The sequence below is a fragment of the Vicugna pacos genome, chromosome 12 (assembly GCF_048564905.1).
Source record: "Vicugna pacos chromosome 12, VicPac4, whole genome shotgun sequence".
NCBI classification, from domain to species: Eukaryota; Metazoa; Chordata; class Mammalia; order Artiodactyla; family Camelidae; genus Vicugna; species Vicugna pacos.
This window is the reverse complement of record NC_132998.1, coordinates 40,545,023-40,561,556: the sequence shown is the minus strand read 5'-3', so window position 1 is coordinate 40,561,556 and position 16,534 is coordinate 40,545,023. Positions and strand designations below refer to the sequence as shown.

The 16,534-nt window shown below is 36.2% G+C and overlaps 2 protein-coding genes across 9 annotated transcripts in view; one reads left to right on the top strand and one right to left on the bottom strand.

Moving 5' to 3' along the window:
• Nucleotides 1-9,434, bottom strand: part of CEP290 (centrosomal protein 290) — an 82,049-nt gene extending 72,615 nt beyond the window's left edge. For 5 of the 7 annotated variants that reach the window (XR_012078557.1, XM_072973263.1, XM_031683286.2 and 2 more), the window contains exons 1-7: nt 9,304-9,434; nt 8,541-8,670; nt 8,311-8,388; nt 7,241-7,310; nt 6,893-6,939; nt 4,049-4,192; nt 303-356 (exon numbers count right to left, since the gene is read on the bottom strand). Coding sequence is in view for 6 of the 7 variants with exons in the window: in XM_072973263.1 (XP_072829364.1) it covers nt 303-356; nt 4,049-4,192; nt 6,893-6,939; nt 7,241-7,310; nt 8,311-8,388; nt 8,541-8,642 (495 nt within the window). In the remaining variant the exon portion in view is untranslated. Of the gene's footprint in view, nt 1-302; nt 357-4,048; nt 4,193-6,548; nt 6,669-6,892; nt 6,940-7,240; nt 7,311-8,310; nt 8,389-8,540; nt 8,671-9,254 lie in introns of those variants that run through there. The other 2 variants (XM_072973264.1, XM_072973265.1) reach the window with 2 other exon arrangements.
• A 198-nt stretch (nt 9,435-9,632) lies between these two features.
• The window catches only part of TMTC3 (transmembrane O-mannosyltransferase targeting cadherins 3), a 67,273-nt gene continuing 60,371 nt past the window's right edge, over nt 9,633-16,534 (top strand). For both annotated transcript variants that reach the window (XR_012078556.1, XM_006197881.4), the window contains exon 1: nt 9,633-9,843. The gene's annotated coding sequence lies outside the window, so the exon portion shown is untranslated. The remainder of the gene's footprint in view (nt 9,844-16,534) is intronic.

Genomic DNA, 16,534 nt, shown 5'->3' with positions numbered 1-16,534 from the left:
TAGATAAAATATGAGAAATAAGGTAGAAATCCAGTCATATATTTAGACAGCAAACTAGCAAAGAACAGCTTATAAAACAAAGAGCTACCCACACAGACCTAAAAGATGAATGTATTATTTAATGTCTTCACCTTTCAATTTACCTTCTATTTCCCTAAGACAAAGTTGTATCATAAAATCAGACAGTTTGAAAACATCAATTATTTAGACGACTCCAGTTTTGGCTACAGTATAAACTTATGAAAACTCTTTAAACAATCATCTCTGTTGAACCATCACAACTACTAAAATTTTTTACGAACCTCTCTTCTTAATTTGCTGTTTTCATTTTCTGCCTCCTCATTTCGAAGAGCCAACTAAAATAGCAAAAAACAAATGAATGATAAAATTCAGAAGTAATTTTATAATATTAGGTTTTCAGTTCCTCCACAATAAAGAAGAGAATGTTTAACTACTAAGGACCTCATGATGACCCAAGACATGAATAAGCCAAAATTTTGAAAACTAAGGATTAAGAAGGGTTAAGCAGGTTGAGTTTAAAAAAAAATCATACAACAAAAAACTCTAACCAAAGGATACAGAAAACAAAAACATTACCCTCATCCAGCCCAAGACGTAATAATGAGTAGTCTTCTGTCCAAGACCTTTATCATTTTGCAGTTCTTCTATTATCAGGGCTAGAATACTCTTTGCTCTCAGTGAGCATTAAATTTCTTAGAAATACAAGGCAGTATAACAAAATGGTTAAAAAGAAGCATGGACGCTTGGATACTGGGGGAGGGGGTTCTTATTATGCCAATAAGGGAAATCAGATTATGGACTAGAGATTAGATAACAGTATTGAATTGATAGTACATTTCATGAGTATGCTAATTATATAGCAGTTACGTTGGAGAATATAATTCTCTTTATAAAGGAGAATATAATTCTTCTTTCAGTGGAAACATGCTGAAATATGTAAGTATGAAATATCACAATATCTGCAATACACTCAATGGTTCAGCAAAAAGAGGAGAGGAGAAAGAGAGAAATATGTGTGTACAAGAATACTGACAGAGAAAGCATACGTAGCACAGTGTTAACTGGTGAACCTGTATGAAGAGTACATGGGTATTTACTGTCTTTCTTACACTCTTTAAGAAGATAGGAAAGTTTTCAAAATAAAGTTTAAAGAAAGTTTATGATAAGATGCACTGTGTTATACAAGTCTTAGTTTATCTATTATTATTATCTAGGAGTTAAGAACCAGTTCCATCCTGTTTTGAATTTGAAAATTTTAACAAGAAGAGAAATGTCAAGAACTTAAGGCTGAAGCAATTAACACTACTGATGCTCTTTTCCTTTGGTTTTTGAAACATCAGACTCTTGATATTTGTGTCCCTTGAAGCACCTCTTCCTGTCTCATTAGACATTTCTATACCTCAGAGATCTGCCTTACAACCACTTTCGTGGCTTCAGTATCTATGCTGATGACCCACAAATCTTTATCATCAACCCAGTGTCTCTCATGAATTTCATATCCACAGATACTCTTTTTGAATATGCCCACAGGAACCTCAAATTCAACATGTACAAAACAAATAATAATCACAAACTTCCTAAGCACTTCTTGTGTTCTAAGTGAATAGCACTATCCACTTATCCAGTGGCTCTACCCAGAAAATTAGGTGGACTACCCATTCCTCCCTCTTCGCAGACAACCAATCATTCATCACATCTAATTACATCTACATCTCTCAAATGTGTCTACGTCCTAATGCCCCACATTTACTTCTTTAACTAGTCTATCATCACACTTGCCTGAATTAGTACAAATGTTTCCTTACTAGCCTTGCACCCCTTTAATTCACTCTCCACAAAGCAGAGTAAACTTGAAAAGTACAGATCTGATCATGATATGTTCCAAATTCTTCATTGGCTCCTTTTAGAAAAAGGACTAAATTCCTTAGGAATTGGCCTCTGCTTATCTTTCCACAGGATCATAAATGTTAAAAGCTCAGAGGTAGGGTAGCACAGAGGTTAAGAGTACACACTCTAGAGTAAATCTGGATCAAATCATGGTTTTCTCACTTATTAGCTATGTAGCTATGGGCAATTACTTACCCTTTCTGTGCCTCAGTTTTTTCCTCTGTAGCATAGGGGAAATGTTACCTATCCCAAATGGGGAATAATGAACTAATGCACGTAAAATATCTAGCACCTAGTAAGAACTCTATGCTAGCTATTTTTATACATGTTCCATCCTAAATGAATAATTGTAGTTCCCTGAATATACCATGCTACCTCTTACCCCTAGGTCTTAGCAAACACTGTATCTGCTACCCAAAATGTCCTTTCCATAACCACCAAGTATATCTCATTTCCTGTGTCAGGCTAACTCCTACTTGAGGTCTCAGTTTACAGATCACTCTGAATCTCAAGACTGATTCAGGTATACCTCTCCAGAGTACCCCATACTATTCTTATATCCTTATGTATCTCCAGAGTATCATATTATCCTACGTTACATTTATTATTGATGGTGAATATCCCTGAGAAGCGGAACAGCATTGCCCACTGTATCTTTAGTATCTAGCACAGTTTCTGGCATGCAATAAATACTCAGTAAAACTGAATGATTGGTTAAAGACAAAGAAGAAATTGCCAAAGCAACTCACGTCCATATTCTTAAGAAATCTAGCATCTGGAGAGGTACTGAGGCCATCTATTCAAGTTTTCTGTGTGTGCCTATGAATAAAGATAATAGTCTAAGATATGAATGGACAAGATAATTCAGAGTAGCTAACGGTGTGTAGTATCAATGAAGAGAAATTGACTAATATCTGGGCTAAACAGAAGAACAATAATTCAGAAAACCACACAGACAGACATCTCCCTAAGTAAACCTATTACTACAGTGTAGCACAGGTTAGATCCTTCATGATTAAGAAATCCATAGATCTGTTACGTTTTACTGAGTCAACTAAACACATAATCCTCCAAAAGCTTATCTTAACCCTTAGGTGGCAACAATCCATACTTTTTCCTGCAAAAACTATATAGATAGTTCACTTTCACATGACTTTCAAATTATATAGTAAAATAGATATATCAAGAGTAAGGATGCTTTTCCTTACAAATCGGTCTACAGTGGATTCTTTTCAAATAGCAATGTCACCTCATAATCACTGTGGTTTACCTAAAGTTCACAACCATCTATTTCAAAGAGAACAACAGACATTATAAGGTTATCAGGATGTAATACAACATTGACTTTCTAAAGGACACAAAGGTAGAAAAAGCTTCTGGGATTCAGGGATGGGACAGTTACTACATACAGGCACCAAATTTTGTACTAAGTTCACTGACAGCTGAGGCAAAATAGAAAACATACTGTTTTCTTATGGGGAAACAAGTTTATCTGCAAAAAACTTATTTTTTTCTCAAACTAAATTTAAGTGAACATTGCATGAGTTATTTTATAAATAACAAGCATAATATATGAGGTAATAAAAAATCATGCTAATATAAAAGATGATGTCGATTTAAAATACAAATTGATTTACAAAATTCTGACATTAACACTTTTTGAAAACCTATGTATTACATGTGAGATACATCTGAAAATAAAAAATTTGATTATTATTGAGTACATCATATAAAGATTAATTTCCAAGTTTACTACTAATATCAATACAAATAAACACCTTTTTTCCCAAAATAAACTATGGCAAATTAAAAAATCAATTGGTTTTGAATGTCTATTAAGTTTTTCATTCCAATATTCCAGACCGAATCAACTTTATGTAAACAATTCAAACACCCTGAGAAAAATGTACCTCCAAATGTAAAAAACTAATCTCTAGGACACATTCACTAGAAGTACCTGATCCATTATATTTTAAAGATGTGATGATAACATGAACTGTGATATAAAACCTTAGAAATAAGTGTACATCAACTCTCACATATAACATAAAACATAAAAATTAGTATTGTTACTAATAATTATATAAGGCAAACACAGGTGTTAGGTAACTTGAAGATCCATTGAAAAAATGTGCCTTACTTGTTCATTAACTTTCTTTTCTTTCTCCAACTCTTTTTCCATGTCCTCCAGTTCTCTGTCTTTTTGTTCCAATTGCTTTTCAAGTTGGCGAATTTCATCACGTAAAAACCGAGTATCACGTCCACCTGCAGAGTGCTGCGCCATCTTAAAGCAATAAACCAAAAGCATAAGTTAATCATATTACATTTGGAGATTCAAATGAATCAACAACAAACAAATAATTATTTTGATTTTAAATTTTATTATAATCAGCACCAAATATTTAAAATTGAGAATCATTTTTTAAAAGACATTAATGAACTTATTTACAAAAGAGAAACAGATTCACAGGCATAGAAAACAAACTTATGGTTTTTGGAGGGGGAAAAACAGTGGAAAGAGATAAATTGGGAGTTCAAGATTTGCAGATACTAACTACTACATATAAAATAGATAAACAAGTATATACTGTATAGCTCAAGGAACTATATTCAATATCTTTTAGTAACCTATAATAAAAAGAATATAAAAAAAAGTATATGTATGACTGAAACATGATGCTGTACACCAGAAATTGTAAACTTACTATATTTCAATTTTAAAAAAGGAAAAAAAATTAAAAATTAAAAAAAAATTTTAAAACCTTTTTTTTTAAAATTAAGCTTATTTATGTTTTAGTTTACAGGCTGACAACCCCTTAAGCTTTTCCTGAGCCACTCAGAGCTATGAAGAATTGACTGTCAATCACTCAGGCTATTATAGCCGCTGAACCACAGGCAACAGGGAAAACTGCAAGGGCACAGAATTAGCTAAGCAATGAACTCCTATGAGGATCAGAGCTCTGGAACCAGGCTACAAACCACCAGACTTCACCCTAGTAACTGACTGACTCATAGTGCTCTTAACCTGCACTTTTCCTCATATCGTGGACTACTTTAGACCAGTGCTTATCTAACAGGACTTTCTAGGATAATGGAAATGCTCTCTGCAGCCACTACCTATATGTGTCTACTGAGCAGTTGAATTGTGGCCAGTGCAACTAAAGAACTAAATTTTTAATTGTAATTATAATTACTTTAAATGTTAATAGCCACAAGTAGTTAGTGCTACCATATTGGACAGCCCTTACTTAGATTATCTTTAAAATCTTGCAGCAAACTAAATACATTTTACCTCACATTCCTGCTATTTCGGGTCATGATCCAAAACATCAAATCCTTTGGTCATCTAATCTGTCTCACCTTCATCTTTTCACCAGACAGCTCTGTTATTTTTCCACCTTAACTAAATTTTCTCCATCTTTACCTCCTTCAGAAAGCTTTCCACTGTGCTCTCGAAAATCCTCTTCCAAGATAAATTAATATTTTACATCCTCAGCCTTTTTACTGAATCATCCTGTCCGTCTCCTTGCTTTAGCTACAGTTTGGCTCTTTTAGTACACTAATGCCTTTGGCAATCTTTCAATTGGGAGATGCTCGTTCATTCACATCCCATATACACCAGGGTCAAAAGAAGTTGTTGATTTATCTCAACCTGTAATTTCTAGGCTATTGTTCCTCTACCATTCTGTAAAAACTCCAGCTGCTATCAGTCTTACATGATATCCACCTATCTGATCACTACCTACTTACGGCAGCAGCAAACTACCAATTTCCCAATCACTCCTTCACAAAATTCATTTTTGGCACCCACCTCATAGTCTCCCATCAGAAGCCCCTTAAGCAATCTAGCAATTCTTGCATCTATTCCATCTATATAACTTTCATTCTGGTCTTTTTTTTTTTAACTTGTTTCTTGAATTCACTGTAGCCTCCCACTCCCATCCCTACACTAGAATCTTGTCCAAGCAGGAACTTTTTACAATTATTAACATTATACCTGCCCTTTTACCACACGGGACCCTTTAATCCCTCAACTCCTCTTCTCTTTAACCTCTCCTTCCCACCCCAATCTTGACCTCCTTGTCTATTTAGCTAAGATTTCATAGTCATCACTTCATCCACTTTCATACCAATACCTCCATCGACCCTATTCTTCTATACTATAGCAGTTGCCTTGCTAAACACTAACACAGAATCAGTCTGACTTTATAATTCACTTAACAACTCATTATTGAGAATGACTGCTATTTCCCTAAGAGTTGGATATACAGTAAGGAATAAAATATAAACCACTCAGGATCATAGAGTTAACATATTAAAGAATCAGGATTTGAACTTGAACTGCTTGATTCCAGGTCATGAAATCTTCAGTTCATTCTCCACTATATTTAAGGTTTTATCTGACTTAAAATTTGACCACACATCTCTCACTCTTATTTTTAGCAGACGACATCCCCATTCTCAAATTCCAGGCACAAAACTTACAAACATAAAAAGCTTCTGTATACATCCATTCTTCCTCCCTTCCTATTACAAAGCGAAAAGGTCCTTCCTCCTTTTAAAGGCTAAACCATTTATATCACATTCTTTCCACAATTTCAGTAATTTCAGTGTATTCAGCTCCTCAGCAATACACTCACATTTTGGCTCTTGGCTTTCTCTAAAGTTTCTTCCCCAGTACTCTTCTCTCACTGTTCCTCAAATTCCAATGTGCCTCACTCCACCTCAGCAATTGTAATCTTTCTGCGTATTTCTCTAGACTGTAAGATTATTCAATGTCTTTATTTTGTTCACAACTGGATATGCAATCCTTAGTAGAATTTAAGGTACATAATAAGCATGCAAAACATATATTGAACAATTACAAACAGAATTATCATTCCTGTGATTTTTCCAGCTAATTATAATGAAAAACTTTGAAAATAACAATTGAAAATAATACAATTTACAACAGTGACACCCCAGTGAATACAAAAGAACATACCTCCAGTTCATTTTCCAGTTTCATTACCTTAGTTTTTAATTGATTTTCTATTAGAAAAAAAGAAATGTGTCAATTGGTCAGATTTATCTCAAAATAAACTTTTAAATAAATTTTAATAAAATAATAAAATAAATTCTTTTTAAAGATTCTATCATGATTGCAATAATAAGGTATAAGAGAAAGTAACTATTTTGTACCTGATCCATGAAATAGGAATTCTAGAAAAATCTTTCAAAATAAACTGAGTATATACATTTTATAGAATATATTAAAGCTAATTCTCTATTGCTTAGTGAATAAATGCAATCCACTATTTAACACCATAATAATCTTCTCCAAGGTACGTACCAAATTTTGCTTGTTCTTCTCCAGCTTTTTCAACTTCTTCCAAAGCGAGTTCCACTTCTTGAGCTTTCATCTAAACATTTTTTTAAAAAAGCTATTTCAGTAAGCCTTTACTTTAGAATAGTAAGCACTTGAAATAAGGACTTTGTTTTATTTGCTATCCCAATACGTACTTAGTGCCTGCAATGCCTGGTACATGGAGACATTCAGCAAATATTTGTTCAATGAATAGATGATTTTCTTACTGAAGGCTGTAACTTCTAGATTCCTAAAACTTTGAAACATCTTTGATTTCTCTTTTTCCCACAAGCCTTATATTTAGTATTGTAACTTTTCCCTTTGTAATGTTTTCTACCAACTTTGTTCTATGCTAATTTGAAGCTAACAGCTTCAATTTCCCTTCAATTTGTCCTTTTAACATTCCTCATTTAGCCTTAAGGCATGTTTTTTATATCTAGCAAATGTAGCTCAAAAACCTTTAATGGCTACTGACAGCATAAGATATACATTTTGAAGGCACTGGACAGCCTATTCCAAACTACACCCGTCATTTGTTTCCTCTACAACCTGCTATAAGCTTTCTGCACTTGTCTCCTCAAATGGAAAGAACATGCCTATTTTCTATTCCCAGTTTTTACTTTTGGTACCTCCAGCTCTAGAATCTCCTTAACTTTACCACTGCCTTCCACCTACCCAAAACTACTCTTTAGTCTTGGATCTTTATAGGATTTTCTCACACTTAAATCTCTTTCCCTCCTGACAGAACCCTATAGTAGTCAGCTACTATGCTAACATAACTGACAAATTATATTAACATAATTAGCATAGGAGCTCCCTATCCTTTGATAAACATACATTCTGTTTCCCCTACATATTTCTTTTAGGAACTGTAGAGCAGAAATTAATAATGTTTTGCACCTAAAAGTCTCAATCCACTTTTGAAGATATCTCACTTTTTAGTGGTGGTTTACATTTTACAAAGTACTTTCACAGAGATTAATTTATTGAACTAGAACAGTTTCTTAAACTTTCTCTAAAAGTCAAAGCTATTATTAAACCTACTGCATACAAACCTTCATTAGTGACTGAGTAATTCTGAAAAGGTGTATCATATTTTCTTGACTTTCACTTTTTAGCTCATTTACTTCCACCTAAGTAAAGAGAAAAGCAACTATTTCATATTTTATAACCCTTCAGCAAAATGTAAGAACCCTTCCACTTGTACCATTCAGTGATTTCATGGACAACTTTGATTAATCACAGTTGTATGTATACATCTATGTATTATTTATCAATTAAGTACCTTGGATAATGAAATCAATAGATTATCTGCCAATTCTTCTTGACGAGGAAGCTCATCTGGGTCAACTTTTATTATTTCTTTCCAATTTATATTAGGTGGCATCTTGAATTCTTTCACTGTGCTTTACTCTCTAACAAAACAAGTGGGTATTAGCATTTTCAAGGTAAACAGCATTACTATTTTTACAGTAGTTTAGAGCTTTTACAGATTACCTTATTGTAACTCTCTATGGTGTTAGCAAAGGGCTATGGCCCCTAAATTGTATAACAGATGTGTGGGTAAAATAGCCTAGATCAAAATTACAGCAATTGGCACAAACCATTAGATATTTTATAGGCTGAATAAATTATGACGGCTTCCTCGCTAAAACTAATCTAAGACAGAACTAAGATTCTGATTCCCCCTCCTCTACGCCCCCTTACCACCAAGGCGCGCGAACATGTAATGGTACCAAACGCAGGGGTACTTAGAAAGCTGAAAGTAACCCTTGATTCGGGGAAGTGGAGCTAAGGGTTTAAAAAAAAAAGTGAGTAGATAAACGGTTGAAATAAGTGCAGCTGAGCTGGGGAAACCAGGGCTGAAGCGAGCCGAAGGTAGACGGATTGCGGGCTAAAGGCTGAAGCGGGGAAGCTGGGCTATGGTATACGGGCCTTGAGGCTTAAGGAACCTGCGTGCGGTAAGACTTGCCGCTCCCGCTCACCAGGATGCACCGACCTAGACAAAGCCTGGTAACCAGAGATGGCCACTCTGCTACCGCACCCACCCAGCCAGGCCCCGCGGCCACTCCACACTGCTCCCCAGCGCGGTTCCAATCCGACACGGGATCCCGCCAACGGGTCCAGAGCAAGTAATAGCCGCGGTGATTGCTAGGCAACACCATTTCCCACCCCGCCGAGGCCGGAACAAGGACCCGGATGCAAGCGTCGCCAATATTTCACGACTGTGAGCAATGCTTTACGTTTAGATTCCTCAGCCGGGTCCTGGGACTCTGCGTTTAGGAGGCTGAGAAGGCGTGGGATGAGGACTCCAAATCCCAGAGTGCAGTTCTGCTTGGCGGCTGGTGCGTCTGGACGCTGAAGTCTCTGAGAAGAGGAGGTAGGCCGTTCCCGGCGTGCAGTGCGGGAGGCTGGGACCGTACCGGGGCGGCTGGGAACCTCCCGGAGGCGGGAGGCGCAGCAGCTGAGGCGTGTGTGCGCTGGCGACCTGAATGAGGTGGACCATGACTGTGCCTTCGGTGGCGTCGTTTGCTAGACCGCTCTTCCCAAGATTTCTCTAAGCCATCCCCTGGAGGAACTGCTCCCAGGTGAGGTCGGGCTGTGGGTCAGCGGCGGGGGAGCAGTTGAGGGGAGCGGTCCCGCCGTGGAGACGCTCCTTACCGTTGGGGCGGAAGGGCCGGGCCGGAGTCTGAAGAGGTTGGTAGACCCCGCGCTCTCCTTGGACATTGGCTAAGACGCCCTGGGGTGGGGTGGAGGGGTGCCCTCTGTAAGAAGAAGAAAAAGTTTTAGCCTTCTTCTGTATCAAAGTCTGTCTCTCTACAGTGGTGTGGGAGCAGCTATCGTGGTTTGGAGGCTAGTGGAGAATTGAGAAGAGGACACTGCATCCTCCGACCCCGGCTGCCTTACCTGTAGCACCACTACCTTCTCGATTACAGAACGTGAAGGTTGAGGAGCTAGTACGTTTAGCTGGGGAGGCTCTCGACAGCAGAGGGTAGAACTAGTCCAGGCCACTGCTGGAGGTGGCGAGAGAAGGGGTCCCAATAGTCACCAGTCCTTTTGCTGTCATTTGCTTGGTGACCGAGGGTGCCCTTCTGTGAAAACGCTTTCTCAGGTGTTTATAGTTCTGTTTGTTAAAGTTTTGCACATCCAGCTGCTTTCAACCATTCTGGAGCAAGATACACCACTACATAACTCTGTTAAGCTGTAGACTTGAGATCTAAATGACATTTTCAACTGTTTGGACCAGTTCCTCTCTTCTTTTATCTTTTTTTTTTTTAAGCACTTTTCCCCGCTATAATTGACACTAAAGTTTCCTTTTGAAAGCAAATAATAGAATTCTTCCCAGACTGCAAAGTGGAAAATAAAACCGATATACTGATTTTGTGAGATGCATTTAAAGACATTCATCAGATTTGTAGGAATGATCATTTTGTCTAATCCTTTACTAAAAGATGATATGCCAAATACTGTTCATTAACCTTTTTTAAACTATGCTGTATATTATATCCCCAGAAATTATTTATCTTTCTAAGTTTGTACCTTGACGGATGTGTTCCTTGCTTCAATGAATTCGTTTTTTATAGATTCTACATCTATATTTATTTATAAGATCACATAGTATTTTTCTCTCACCATTTTGCCAAGACCAGTGTCAAGGAGTTTACCCCCTATGTTTTCTACTAGGAGGTTTATGGTTTTAGTCTTATATTCAAGTCTATAATCCATTTTGAGTTGGTTTTTGTGGGCAGTGTAAGATAGGGGTCCAGTTTCATTCTTTTGCATGTGGCTCTCCAATTTTTCCCAACACCATTTATTAGAGACCATTCTTTCCCCATTGTATATTCTTGGTTCCTTTATTTCGGTGCTCCCTGTTCTGTTCTATTGATCTGATTGTTTTTATGCCAGTTGCATACTGTTTTGATTACTATAGCTTTTTCATTATTTCATTTAATCTTAACAATTCAGTGAAATAACTGCTTATATTGTCCTCACTTCCCAATTAAGCTAAAAAACTGAGACTTGGAGAGGTTAAGTACTCTGCTCAAACTTAAGTAGTATGATTGAACACAGACCTTTCTGGCTAAGGGACATGTTCATAACTGCTACACTGCCTTCTCAGGCAAGCGGGGAACCAATACTTGTAGAGTGCTTGTTCTTCAGTTTTGCCATCTATATTAAATATTACCATATTCTAGTTATGTTTACTCAAGAATTTGAATTAAATGTTTTTCAGGTTCAGTGTTTCTAAGTCATTATTTAGCAGGGAAAAGTAGAGATGAAAGCTTAACGTTTCTGGAGCACATATTATGTCATGCACTGTGCTTAATACTGCATTTTTTTTCATAGTAATCTGTTATTTTTACTACAGCACCTTATTTTTCTTGTTCTGTCATTCATTATCGCTGTTATTTTCTATTTATTTATTTGTTTTGTTTTGTCTGTATTGGTCTTCTCTACCCTTACTTCCCTCACATTATTTACATTTAATTCTCTGCTAACTCAAGCTATCTGGCCAAATGGTAAGCTTTATTCTCATTTTCCAGAAGTGAAAACAGGTTCACAGAGGCTGAGTAATTTCCTAATAATTAATGAAGCTAAAGTTGTAATCCAGACCTCAATTACAGCCCAGACTAAATACAAAGTCATATTTAAATTTTATTACTTTACTCATTCCGACAATATTTTTGAGCTGATACGTTGGGGATACAGCAGGAAACTAGTTAACTAAGGTGTAGGTCCTAAAGCACTGTAGTATGTCTGTGCCTAACTGTGAATCAAGAAATTTAACTTGAGTTCTAGTTCAGTTGCTCACTGTATGTATTTTGAGGAAAATCACTAAAACTCACCATTATTTTTCATCAGATTTTCTAAATCAGTCAGTTTTCACCAAGAGAAGGGATTTATCTGACAACTTTATAAATGACTTTACTACAGAAACACTTGCCTGGATCTACCTCCTTTCATTTCTGTGGTTTTATGAATAATTTTATCTGACTAAAATCACTTCACAAGAAAGACTTGCTTTTTATAATGCTACCTCTGTTCTCTGTACCAGTGAACCTGTATTCTGTATGTTCTTTCTTTTCCTTTTTTGCTCCCTTATCAAGAAAATGAATGGTAGCTTACTTTTCCAGCTTCTAACATAAAGCATAGTGGTAAGAAATTTAGTATCCACTGTGTACAGTAAATGTTTTGTTTTACCTTGTTCTCATGGAGAGTAATCAGTGTGCAGCAAGCAAACACTTGTCTTTGCTGAACATGAAGAGACTGGAAAGATTGGAGTCTGTGTGAATGCAGACTTTGCAAACCATGCAGGCCAAAGTTTTACTTATTGAAGAAGATATAATCATGAAATTATTGAGCTGAGAAGACCTTGATTTCCAAGCTAAATATTCCCAGATTTCATTTAAAATTCTCCTAAATGTTTGTTCTTTCCATGATTGTTAGAGTGTTAGGAAAAGTAGCCACTCAGTGCCATTTTGTTAAAAGGCAAATTAAAGAAAATATACTTGGGCAAATCAATCTTTTAATATCATTTAGGCATCACATCAGTCCTTTGGAGAATTAAAGGCACCTGTCAAATCAGAAATGTAAATGTACACCATGACCTACAGCAAAGTGATAAAGTATAACTTTCTAAACAAAGATAAGACATTTATCTTTTTCTCTCTACATGATCATTCCAGAATTTGGTTTCTCCAGCTGGCTCTCCTGTGGACTTGATGGCTTATTGTGACCAGATTACAACTAGTTATACTAATCACTGTTTGTTCTCTTAGTTTTCAAATTGTTAATGCTGTGTGTCCCTCTCTGCTGTACTATGAACTTACTAATGTTACTAACTATATTATTTATCCTGTTTATTTTATAAGATTGCCTCTTGCATTATGCAATGTATAACCAGGCCTCTGACAAAATTAATGCTGGCTAAAATCAATGCTTGAGGCAATTGATTGTATATATAACTCTACATAGAATAATTGTAATAGTGCAACCCTAAATATGAGAAGAAGCAACAAGGGAAACCATTTCCTGGATCATGATAAACTGATAAGACAAGCAATCTGGAGAGTTTTAGATTATCAATAGGGCCTAATCCAAAAAAAATCCATTCATCTAGTGGCCTGTCAACAGAGTCTTCACCTGATCTAGGAATGAGCCTTCCTAGTCTGTGGGACAAAATTGGTCATGAAATGCCTCCCAAATGTTAGTAGAATTTATGATCAAGAGGAGGCAACGTGGACCGAGAACATCACCTGCCATATCAGTAAAAAAGGGCATTGTGGCCATCAAGCCATCAGCCTCTGCATCCACCCCCAGCTGTGTACCCTGAGGGGATTCGGGACAGAGAAAAACAAGATACTTACTCTAGATCGTTAAGATGCATATCAAAGAAATGATTTCAGTGAACCCAGACTCTTTAACATCTTACACAGCAAAGTGTTGAATTCATTATCTTGAAATATTTGATTTTTCTTTAATTAAAAGTATTCTTTTGATGTTCCTTCTCCGTGGTTTTTGTTGCAAAAACTTCTGTATATTCCTGGCTTCTCACTTACCTCGTCAGAACAGTCCCACAGAGTCATCTGAGAGGCTTCCTCTCTGGCTTAAGTCCTCAGAATGTCCTCCAAATAAAACATAACTCTCAGTGCTAAGGATTTTTTTTTTTCTACAGTCGACAATCTGTAGTGACATGTCAAATACTGTAAAACATTATAAGTACTTTAAAAATCAAATACATGTTATTCCCAAATATAATTCGAGAGTCTTAAAACTATAGGTTTAATTTCCTTGTTTTTCCTCTTAATTTTAAACCTTCTTTTTATAAGAACATTTAACTAAACAGCAGTTTGTCACCCCAAATGTTACCTGGTCAGGGACCTGAGAGTTTTTTGACCCATACATCAGACTTGATTTTCATCCACCCAATGGTGGATGTTCTTGAATTACAATTACACACTCAAAATTTAAAAGTGAAACAGTTCTTCACTCTGTGTTTAAACACCTCAGATGTTCTGTCAGTTACATCTTCTTGGGACTGTCATTAAGGAAACTGCTGAGCTGTTCCATTGTTTCCTGAGTAGTAGACCTGCATGCATGACTGTCATTCTGGGTATTTCCTTTGTCACTGTCTTGTGTTGGATCCTCTGTCTCCTGATTTTCCTGTGTCTCTGTTTCTTAGTATACTCCCTCATGTTGTTGGAGTAGCTCTTCTATTAGTTTCCTGAGAAGAGAGACATTGGAAGTATGTTTTTGAACGTTTAAAATATTTTATTCTACTTTCCAACTTTGGAAATTTGTGTTCATTAATACAGAATTGTAAGTTGGAAATCAGTATCCTTCAGAGATTTGATTATTCCTTTTTTGTTTTCTGAATTTTTTTTTTCCCCTAGCTTCCAGTTTTGTTGGTAAAAAGTGATTTGTTTGGATTCCTAATCTTTCATATGGAACCTGCTATATATCTTTCTGGGAGCTTTTAGAATCCTCTATTTGTTTCCATTGTTGTAAAGTTTTACAGGATTATGCTCAACTAGTAGAAGATAACTGGAGGATCTCAAAATACGTAGACAGACTTTTAGCTTAACCCTCATTTTCAGTATGCTACCTTTATTCTTACTAGTGTCTCCTGTATCAGACATTCTGTGTTTCACCTACTCCAGAGGGAAAGTCTCCAGTGTTCTACCTAGCTGTAGGAGGGAGGGTACTTGGCTTTGTGAGAGATGGGTCTAAACTTTAACACATCCATCTGTTCTTAGCTCTTTTTCCTTAGATACTTGGCATGAGTTTTTTGAAATTTCTTCAAGGGTACAGAAAACTTTTCAGCTTTTCCCCTTTCAGCTAATGATTCACTTTCCTAAACTCTGTTGAGTCACTTACTAATCCTTTTGCCTTTTGCAGCTTCCAAACTGTGCTGTAATCTCCTCTCCAATTGTATTCATCCTTGTTAGTTTATAGCTTTTCTTTTTTTTCTTAGTACCTTGACTGTCACTTTAGAGTGTGATTGAGAGGAGCTGAGCCAAATCTTTTCAATCTTTAAACAAGCACCATCAACTTTTTTAATAATAAATATGTATATTACCATTTGGAGATGCTAAATTGCTTCTGGATTCAAGATAAACCCTTAGATAATTTTTTTTAATTAAAAACTATACTTCTTCAAAAAATACAGCTAATTTCCTTCTCTGATTTATTAGATTGGATTTTCCATTTTCTTAAAAAGGCTAATATATTCTAAAGTTTTCCCATCTGATTTTAAAAATAATTTAATACTTTCCCATAGGTTCTTACATATATATTCTTACATGAATCTTACATATGATTTAAAATCTCTGCTCACCCTCTCTACCCTATTCTTCCTCTGTTCTGAGCAGACAGATATACCTCAGGTCCCAGATCTTCTGGCTCTGTAAATTATGTATTAGTTTCCTATTGCTGCTGTAACAAATTATCACATATGTAGTAGCTGAAAATAATGCAAATGTATTGTTTTACAGTTCTGGAGGTCAGAATTCCCAAATGGGTCTCACACTGAAATTGAGATGTCAGTAGGGCTGTGGTCCCTTGAGAAGATCTAATGAAGAATATGTCTTTGCATTTTCCAACTTCTGAAGGCTGCTGTCAATCCTTGACTTGTGGCCTGCAGCCAGCCATAATATCACTCTGATCCCTGTTTTTTTTTTGACTCCCCTCCTCCTTTGTTCACTTGTGAGGTCTCTTGCCATTGAATTGGCCCACCCAGAAAATCCAAAATAATTTCCTCATCTCAAAATCCTCAATTTAATTACACCTATAAAATCTCTTTTGCCATGTAAGGTAGCATATTCACAGGTTCAGATGACTTGTGTATGGACAATGTGGGGGGGAGTCATTTTTCTGCCCTCCACATGTGATGACACTAAAATGATACTAATGACACTACTCAAGCTAGAAAAGTGTATCAACTTGTTAGAGTACTTTCCAACCTTGTTTTTTTATAGTAGAGTTTATTCTTCAGTATCCCCCAGTTCATGTAGTTCTTTCTACCCTATAAACATTCCATCACTGAATCCTTTCTCAAGCAGTGACTTAATTATGAATTGTCATGTATGAAGCCATTGTCTATATTAAAAGTTTTTGTTGCAATGGGAAAAAGAAAAACCATGATTTAAATCTGAATCATAAACTGCAATGCTCCAAGAGCCAATTAAATAACATAACTCTGTCAAATAAATCAATCTGAGTGAAAAATAATGGAACTGTAGTTAACTGGCTAGTATACAGCCAGCATAAAGACATTCA